Raw genomic sequence first — 8,580 nt, forward strand, 5'->3', positions numbered from 1 at the left:
TTTCATTCAAAGCTAGAATCCCTACTCCTTGAACCTGACCGCACGTAAGAAATCTCATTACCTACGTCTGCGGAGGAAGAACAGAGCATTAGAACATCCCAACTCGACCAGTCAGCTGGCCTCGGCTTCTGAAGACTTGTCAGTGGGGTTGTAAACCCACCACTGGGCGATCTTTCCTGTGCTTTCCTTTGCGGGGGCGGGGGAGGGGGGTAACACCCCACTGGAATCGAGTTGGGAAGGGATGCAGATTTACCCACATTGCCTTAACACCCGGGAGGGGGTTCACCGGAGTCCAGATCAACTCCAAGGCAAGGAACAAAGTGACCACCGCTCCCCATGTAATGCAGAAATCACCACTCGCTCCCCAGTAAGAAAACGAGAGAGGGAAAGAGAGGAAAGGTGGGAGGACTACAGCATCGACCGGGGCTGTACCACTGCTCTGACGGTGAGGGGCTGGAAGGGGCGTCCTACCTTGAAGAAGGCAGGTTTTGCCTACATGTTGTGACCCTGATCCAAGCTGCACCCGGCTCCTGCCTTGATAAGCCATCTCACTGCAGGCGAGCTCTGTGTAGCCATTGCGACCAATGACGGAACCCCGCAGAGAAGTCCAAAGGCGCTGTGGTGGAAGGTGTGGTGCTGGGACCAGTTGAGGGCGGGGTGGGGGGGTGGGGAGGTTGGAGAGTGGGGGACCTCCTCGCCCTGTGGGAATCAGCTTTGTGAAGATGTGGATGCTGATATCTGTGTCTCGGTGCCATCCTCGGTGAGAGGGGTGTGCTACCCCAATGAAAGCAGACGGCAAGTCAGGCCTGCAGCCCAGAGCCGCATGCTGGACAGACTTCCCACAAACCAGCAGCCAGAAACCAACAGGCAGCTCCAGCCCGCCCCCTGTGCTGGCCGCCCCAGCCAGAGGCACACAAGACAGAGCAGCATTCCCTTCCGCTCTCCGCTGGGAGCAGCTGGGGTCGCCCGGAGAGCTTTGCTAACAGATGACGCAATGAAACAATCACAGATTGCAGGTTTCCACTGCACCTCCCCAAGGGTCCAGCACAAGGATCCCACCCTGAGGTCTCGTTCTTTGTCCTGGAGACTTGCCAGGGAGTCAACTCAACTCACAGCAACCTCAGGTGACCGACGAGAAGAGCCCGTTAGGGGTTTGAAGGCCCTAACGTGAGGAAAGCGGATTGCCGAAGGTCTTCTCCCTCCGAGTGGCTGACTACGGAGTTCCAACTGCCAGCCTTTCTACTAGCCATCCATTGCTTAACAGCTGTGCCACCAGCCTCCCGCTGCCCCACACACACACACACACACACAACGCCACAGAAATAGGCAGGCCACCCTTCCAGCACCACAAAGGGTCAACACACACCACCCTAAACCATACCACCTCACCCCACAACCGCTGAGTCCCGTCTGACTCACAGCGACTCTCAGGTTTCTGAGGCTTTGTAAAGCCTCGTCTTTCTCCCTGGTGGGTTTGAACTGATGACCTCACCGTTTGCAGCCCAACACCAACACACTGCAGCAGCAGGCCTGTCTGTATGAGAGCGGTCCTTCCCACGCCAGGGCCCGGTCACTCTGATCAGGACCCATAGGACTCACGGGCCAGGAGCTGCCAATCCCCTACGCCCAGCGAGCATCTCTCTCCTCTTTCTCTCTGCCCCATCCCAGGGCAGGAAAGTGGGCAGTACTCAAACAGCTCAGCAGACAAAGCACTCGGCTGCTGACCCAGTCGGTGACAGTTTAAAGTGCCCACAGGTACCTCAGAAGAAGGGCCTGGTGGTGATCTGCTTCTGAGAAGTCACGCCTTGACATCCCACATGGGCTCTGAAGCCCACAAGTCAGAAACAGCTCCACAGTAACTGGTTTGCATTGGGGTTTGAGCGATCCCATTACGCATGACCTTCCCCCTGCCCCAGCACACTGCATTCCTGTGGTCCCAGCCATGGCCTGCACCTTTAAGAACTGCCACCCTGCACCAGGGCTTGGCCTGGGCGTCCTCAGCTGAGTTGGATTAAGGGCCTCCTTCATGCCTTGCAAATTCCTGCTGGCTGCTGTGCCTTCTTCCCCTAGAACTGCAGAGGCCAGCAGCCTCCCAGGCCTGCAAGGGTGTCCAGAACAGCCACCAGCCTTTCCCGCAGGGAGTAAAGGCTGGCCCTTCCGCAGAGGCTTGGGGTGTGGGAGTGGGAGCTGTCTTAAGCTCTGTAGCACCCTGGACCATGAAAGGCACCTCAGATGTCATCTTGTGTGTGGAGGCGACAGAGCAGAGCAAGGTAAGGGGTGTCAAGGCCACTCTCCCAAGTGCCTGGCAGGTGCCTGCAGCACCATGGTCCTCTGAGCTGACCCCTCAGCCCTCGGGTGACTCCCTTGCAGACAGAGTTCTGCAACCCTGCTTTCGAGGCGGATTTGGGGTCTCCCAGCCCTCTGCCAGCCTTCCAGGAAGATGGGAGCAGCCTCCGAGACCCCTGGCGTGGTAACCATCTCTCTCGGGGGTGGCCTGGGGCACAGGGCAGGGGGCAGAGGACAGTGTGGGGGCTGCCCGAGGGAGGGGCTTTCACAGCTCTCACCCTGCCTGCCCACAGCAAGGCGGCGGCCCCCCCAAGGGCTGCGGCCAGACTGCCACTTCTCCGGGCTTTGCGTCCTGCTGCTGCTGCTCGGGCTGTTGCTGCTGCTGCTGCTCGGGCTGCTGGCAGCCATCCTCCTGGCCCGTGAGCACACAGGGCCTGCTAGCAGGAGGGAGCGTGTGGGAGGAGGGGCCGGGCACCACTCTGTCCCCACCCCCACCGGAAGGCCACCTGCCTTTCCATCCCACTCCTTACCCTCCTGCCCCCAGAGTTGCAGGAGACACCCCCAGCCACGGCCTCCGCTAGCCCCCCGCCTGCCCGAGGTCTCGGAAGCACCTTCTGGACGGGCTTCGCCATCAGCACTGCCAACGCCACCTCTCAGGCCAACGGGCGCCCTGTGGGGCAGCAGGCGGCGGCGAGCACCAGCCCCACCCCTCAACCCGGTGGGTACTCGGGCATTTTCCTGAAAGAAGAGCCAGGGGAAGGAAAGACCAAGAAGAGGCACCCGTCTCCTCTGACCTCTGAACTCTAACCTCCATTTCTGCAGCCTGTGGGGGATTCCTCACCGGCCTAAGGGGCTTCTTCAGCAGCCCCAACTACCCAGACCCTTACCCACCCAATGCCCACTGCGTGTGGCATATCCAGGTGGCCCCAGACCACGTGGTACAGCTCAGGATCGACACCCTGGACATAGAGAATGTGGCTTCCTGTCTGTTTGATCGCATGGAGCTCTCCCCTGAGCCGGAAGGTCCCCTCCTCAGGTGGGTGTGCTCTCAGCCCGAACCAGAGTCTGCGGCAGACGTGGCTGGACCGGGAGGGAAACCTGAGATGACCTCCGCTGCTGCTTTGCTGTGTGACCTTGAGAAGGTCACTCCTTCCCCTCTCAGATCTGTAACGGAGTTCCCACCTGTCTTTCTTTCTCCTGGCTTAAATACTGCAAGGATGGGTGTGCAGGGGCTAGAGAGGTCAAGTCCCCCAGAGCTAACAGAGTTGTGACCAGTGTGTCCATGCGGTTCCTGGTCCAGGGCTTGAGGACACAGGACACGGGCAGGCTCACCTGCAGCCAGTCCTGCTCCCTGAGCCTCCATCACACACAGCCCGGTTTCTTGCAGGGTTTGTGGGAAGATGCCTCCCCCGACACTCAACACCAATGCCAGCCACCTCCGGGTGGCCTTCGTCTCTGACAGTAGCGTGCAGGGGCTTGGCTTCCATGCCTGGTACCAGGCTGTGGCCCCTGGGCATGGTAAGCACTTCTCTACCATGCCCCAACCTACTGTGGCGTGCCCACTTCCCTGGCAAAGGCGTGGAGATCCTGGGCGTTTCTGAAGCCAGATGTCTGCCCTCAGGGAGCTGTGCCCATGATGAGTTCTCCTGTGACCAGATCCTCTGCCTGCTCCCCGACTCGGTGTGTGATGGCTTCGCCAACTGTGCTGACGGCAGCGACGAGGCCAACTGCGGTGCCAAGTTCCCAGGTACAGGCCCTGCCAGGGCCAGGCCAGTACTGTCCTTAGGCATCTGATCTGACTGGGCTTCCCAGCTCTGTGCCCACCCCCTGCCTCCCTGCCTGGGCACCCTGCTACTCCAGAGCCCCGGGGCTCAGCCAAAATTCTAACTCTGCAGCCCCTGCCAGCCCTCACTGGGGCAGAGGCACAGGCAAACACTTGTGCTCCTCCCCTCCCCTCCTCTCCCCACAGGATGTGGGGGGAACTTGACAGGGCTCCAGGGCACTTTCTCTGCCCCCACCCTCCTGCAGCGGTCCCCTCATCAGCAGGTAAGTGAAGCTTCCCAGGGATGGGCGGGTGGGGGACATACTTGGGCACACCTGGGCCACCAGGTCAGTGTGGTTACAGCAGCAGGAGGATACTGCCCTGTACTTGGAGTGACCCCATAGGAGAATTCTCACCTCTCACACAGGAGACTCAGGAGCCCTGGTGGTGCTGTGGGGTAAGCGTTGGGCTGCCAACAGCAAGGTGGGCTGTTCAAACCCACCATGGCCTCCCGGGAGGAGGAGGCTCCTGGGAAGATGTACAGGCACCAAAACCCTACGGAGCAGTCTCCTCTGTCCTATCGAGTCACTGTATGAATTGGAATCAACTCCGTGGCCCAGGGACTCGGGGGACCTGGATTCAATTTCTGACCAATGCAGCTCAGGGGCTGCCACTACCTGTCTTCAGGGGAGGCCTGTGTGTTGCTATGATGCTAAGAGGTTTCAGTGGAGCTTCCAGGCTAAGAGACACTAGGAAGAAAGGCCAGGCCCATCTACATCTGAAAGCCAGTTCATGAAAGTCCTTTGGATCGCAATAGTCCAACGACAACCAATCATAGGAGGACCAGGTCTGGGCAGCATTCAGGGGCCAACTGTGCTGATGGCAGCAACAGGGCTAAGAGCAGTGCCAGTACACACACACACACACAACAGGGCTAAGAGCAGTACCAGTACACACACACACACACACACACACACACACACACACACGTGCGCGCGCGCCTCTGTTCTGAGTGGCTTTATCCCTGAACCCAGGTGAGTGAAAGGACCCTTCCGACCTTAAGCCACCGATGATGAGAGCTAGGTAGGCAGTGTCCACCTGTTCCCTGCTCAGTCTTCCCAGGGAAGAAGCCTCCTTGGAAGCTCAGGCTAGGTGTCCAAGTTGGCACAGAGGAGGGTACCCATGAATGTTTCCACCTGTGCACCCCACCCGCCCCCCAGCTTTGCACATGGCATCTGACTGTGCCCGAGGGACACGGCATAGCACTGCAGTTCCACAACTTCAGCCTGGAAGCCCACGGGGAGTGTAAGCTGGACTACGTGGACGTGTATGAGAGTGGCCACTCGGGGGCCCTCCGCTTCCTGGGCAGGTACAGCAAAAGCCAGGCCAACTCTGGCCCCAACAGCTTCCTCCTCAAGCCAGAAGTGCCGTCTGGGCCGCCCTGCAGACAGCTCCTGTGTGTTCTGTCTCCGAGCCTTTGCGCCCAGTAGTCCTCTTCCCCAGAAGGCCCGGTCCCCTCCTCCTCCTCCCCTCCTGCAGGCTCCACATCCACCTCCCCGGGAATCCTCCCCACCCTGAAGCACGGCAAGTCCAAGCTGTTTACTATTGGACTGACTCAATGGGTCTCAGTCCTCACCTGTGAGCCTCTCCCAGCTAGCTCCTCGGCTGCCCCCAGAGCACCCAGCCCAGAGCCCTGAAAGTGGCAGAGACCTCCGGGAGGCTTGGGTGCCACCCTGTGTTGGTCAAGGGGCCCTGCGCCCAGGACTCCTCTCTGCTTGGGCAGGTTCTGTGGGGCAGAGCCGCCCCCACGCCTGGTCTCCTCGCACCACACACTGGCTGTGCTCTTCAGGACAGACCCTGGCTTCAGCAGCGGGGGCTTCTCGGCCACTTACCAGGCCCTCAATGCCACCAGCAGTAGGTGCCCCTGGGCAGGTGGGCATGGGCAGCTGGAGGAGCAGGCAGGGTCCGCACTCTGGTCAGTTTCCCTTCGTGGGCCCTGCACTCCAGAGCCCTGTGGACCCTGGGAGTTGCCCTGCGAAGACGGGGCGTGTGAAGCTCTGCAGTGGGCGTGTGATGTGTGGAGAGACTGCACGCAGGGAGGCAGTGCAGGCAACTGCACCAGGGCCCTCCCTCCACCCACAGGTGAGAAACCTGCCCGGGGCACCGCAGGCAGGGCTGGCAGGGCTGAGCCCCTGAAGCTACCACACAGCAGTGGGGACCTCCTCCCTCTCCTCCCAGGGCCTCATTTCCATGCCACAGATCCTGAAGGCCCACCTGGTGGGAGCCGTGTACTTCCAAGCGACATGGGATTCTGGGAATTGCTAGGACTTCAAAATCCAGCCCACCCCTGTCAGACAGAACCCTCCCCATAGTCATAACCCTCCCCCAAAAAAAGATGGTCGTGAGATGTACACTGGTGGGGAGGGCATTGGCACAGGGGTGTTTGCGCCAGACACTCAAGCAGCCCCACACATGGTGAGATCCAGACAGTTCCAGCATGATGCCCGGGCCAGCAAGCAGCACCTGGAGTAAGCTCTTACGAATAATAGGGATCCCCATGTTATCACCGTTGATGGGGACAACAGCTCCCACCTGGCCCCTACAGAAAGGCCTCAGAGTGCTTGAGTCACCTACCCCATGTCACACAGCCAGTGAGCGGTCCCTACAGTGACCCCACCCTCCCCTGCAGAGCTGGCCTGCGAGCCTGTCCAGGTGGAGATGTGCATCGGTCTGAGCTACAACGCCACTGCCTTCCCTAACATCTGGGTGGGCATGGCCACCCAGGAGGAGGTGATGGAGATCCTCGGGGGCTACAAGGTGCCCTGGGCACAGAGAGGGAGGGGCCCCAAGGAACTGGAAAGGGCCTGGGGAGCAGGGGCCTGAACGGTCTCTTTCCACAGAGCCTGACCAGCCTGCCCTGCTACCAGAACTTCCGGAGGCTCCTCTGCGGGTTGCTTGTGCCCCGCTGCACCCCACTGGGCACTGTCCTGCCCCCCTGCCGTTCTGTCTGCCAGGAGGCAGAGCATCAGTGCCAGTCTGGCCTGGCACTGCTGGGCACCCCTTGGCCCTTCAACTGCAACAGGCTACCTGAGGCAGCTGGTCTGGGGGCGTGCTCCCAGCCCTGACCCTGAAGCCTGCCCCTGCCCTCCACCTGCCCACCCGTCTTTGGCTGCGAGAGCTGGCAGGCATAAGAGGGCTGGCCTGGGACTCTGCCCATCCTCCCAAGAGTAGGGAGGAGAGAGTCCTCAATGGTGGTTAATGAGACCCTCCCACCCCACTCCCCACATTCTTACCCCCTTCTTGGTCCCTCTTGCTCCAGCAACGGCCTGACATCTGCTGGGGTTCACTCTAGGCCCACGGACTAGTTCCCACTGTCATCTCTGACCCACATTCTTACAGGCTGCTTCCACCAAGTGCCCTGCACCCCATTCTCCATTAGTCAGATTCCTCACCAACTCCTCCCTTTTTCTCTTATTCAACAAGATGACTCGAGTTCCTACTATGTGGCAGACTCTGTTCTAGCCCCCGGGATCCAGCTGCCTGTCTGTCCCTAGACCTCTCCACCCCTTAGATCCTTGCCTGGCATTCCCCATGCCCAGTCCCTGGCCGGGCTCCTGCGGCTCCTTGGGGCAGTAGGTGCCCTAAGTCTCTCTAGGTTCTTTGCTTCGAGGCTCCCGGCTTAAGTAACTCCCCCTCCCTTCTCCCCCAAACCTTGGCCGGCCGCCGGGCGACACCACGAGTTATTTCCCTGCTATTTCCCGGCCTGGAGCTTTTGGGCCCTGAGCCTCTGGTTTCCTCTTGAGTCTGGGTGGGGCCAAACGGAGCCGGCTGGGAGCGAACAGGGACCAGTGGGGCGGCGGGTGTAGGGGGCGCCTGCTGGGGAGAAGCTTGGGGGTCCAGCCGGAGCGTTGGGCACAGGGGCGCCCCAAGAGGCTCAGAGTAGGCAGCTCTGGGAGCGGGGTGAGTCTGGGTGGGAGGTGGGGAGCTGGCAGGGGGAGGGGACTGTGGGAAAGGGGGGGGCGGGGGGAGGTTGTTGGCGGTCCAGGGCCATCCCTGCCAGTCCCCATGCGGCCGCTCAGCCTCAGCACCTTGGCAGTGGCGGAGGGGCCAACTCGTTGCGCTGGGCTGGGGGAGGCGGCAGGTCCCCGGAGTCCGGACCCAGGACCCCGACCCCGGCCCTGCCTTGCCCACAGACTACGAGAAGACCCGAAGTCCCGGCGCCCCGCGGCAGTGCCATGAGGCTGCTCCTGGCCCTGCTGGTCCTGGGCCTGGTGGCCTGCTCGCCCCCGCTGGATGACAACAAGATCCCCAGCCTGTGCCCAGGGCACCCCGGCCTGCCAGGCACGCCAGGCCAACACGGCAACCAGGGCCTGCCAGGCCGCGACGGCCGCGATGGCCGCGACGGTGCGCCCGGGGCTCCGGGCGAGAAGGGCGAGGGCGGAAGGCCGGGTAAGAAGGTGCCCTCGGGGCGGTCCTGGGACCTCACATCGGGGCCTGTCGGGCTGCAGTTTGGCCGCCCCCGCGGCTCGGGG

General features: G+C 61.4%; 1 protein-coding gene across 3 annotated transcripts; it reads left to right on the top strand.

The window, feature by feature from the left end:
• The first annotated feature begins 2,086 nt into the window (after window positions 1–2,086).
• Window positions 2,087–8,405, top strand: LOC101649017 (membrane frizzled-related protein). Of its 3 annotated transcripts, XM_045283601.1 has the most exons (14): window positions 2,087–2,270; window positions 2,371–2,470; window positions 2,580–2,705; window positions 2,831–3,004; window positions 3,109–3,322; window positions 3,674–3,804; window positions 3,908–4,033; window positions 4,256–4,332; window positions 5,269–5,417; window positions 5,832–5,962; window positions 6,056–6,190; window positions 6,738–6,865; window positions 6,949–8,008; window positions 8,242–8,320. In XM_045283601.1, exons 1-13 carry the CDS (start codon window positions 2,217–2,219, stop codon window positions 7,171–7,173), a joined length of 1,770 nt encoding a protein of 589 aa, XP_045139536.1. In that variant the 5' UTR covers window positions 2,087–2,216; the 3' UTR covers window positions 7,174–8,008; window positions 8,242–8,320. The 3 variants fall into 3 exon arrangements, with proteins under 3 accessions (XP_045139536.1, XP_045139534.1, XP_045139537.1); XM_045283599.1 differs by having other exon boundaries at window positions 5,832–6,190; XM_045283602.1 differs by lacking the exons at window positions 6,738–6,865; window positions 6,949–8,008 and having other exon boundaries at window positions 5,832–6,190; window positions 8,242–8,405.
• The last annotated feature ends 175 nt before the right edge of the window (window positions 8,406–8,580 follow it).

This window comes from Echinops telfairi, unplaced genomic scaffold (genome assembly GCF_000313985.2).
Source record: "Echinops telfairi isolate 266 unplaced genomic scaffold, ASM31398v2 ScPeMD7_7463;HRSCAF=8501, whole genome shotgun sequence".
Classification (NCBI taxonomy): domain Eukaryota; kingdom Metazoa; phylum Chordata; class Mammalia; order Afrosoricida; family Tenrecidae; genus Echinops; species Echinops telfairi.

Coding starts and splice junctions, on each gene's coding strand:
- LOC101649017 (XM_045283599.1), top strand. CDS start 2,217: ATGAAAGGCACCTCAGATGTCATCTTGTGTGTGGAGGCGACAGAGCAG. Junction 2,471..2,579: donor CCTCCGAGACCCCTGGCGTG/GTAACCATCTCT, acceptor GCCTGCCCACAG/CAAGGCGGCGGCCCCCCCAA. Junction 5,418..5,831: donor GCCCTCCGCTTCCTGGGCAG/GTACAGCAAAAG, acceptor CTGCTTGGGCAG/GTTCTGTGGGGCAGAGCCGC.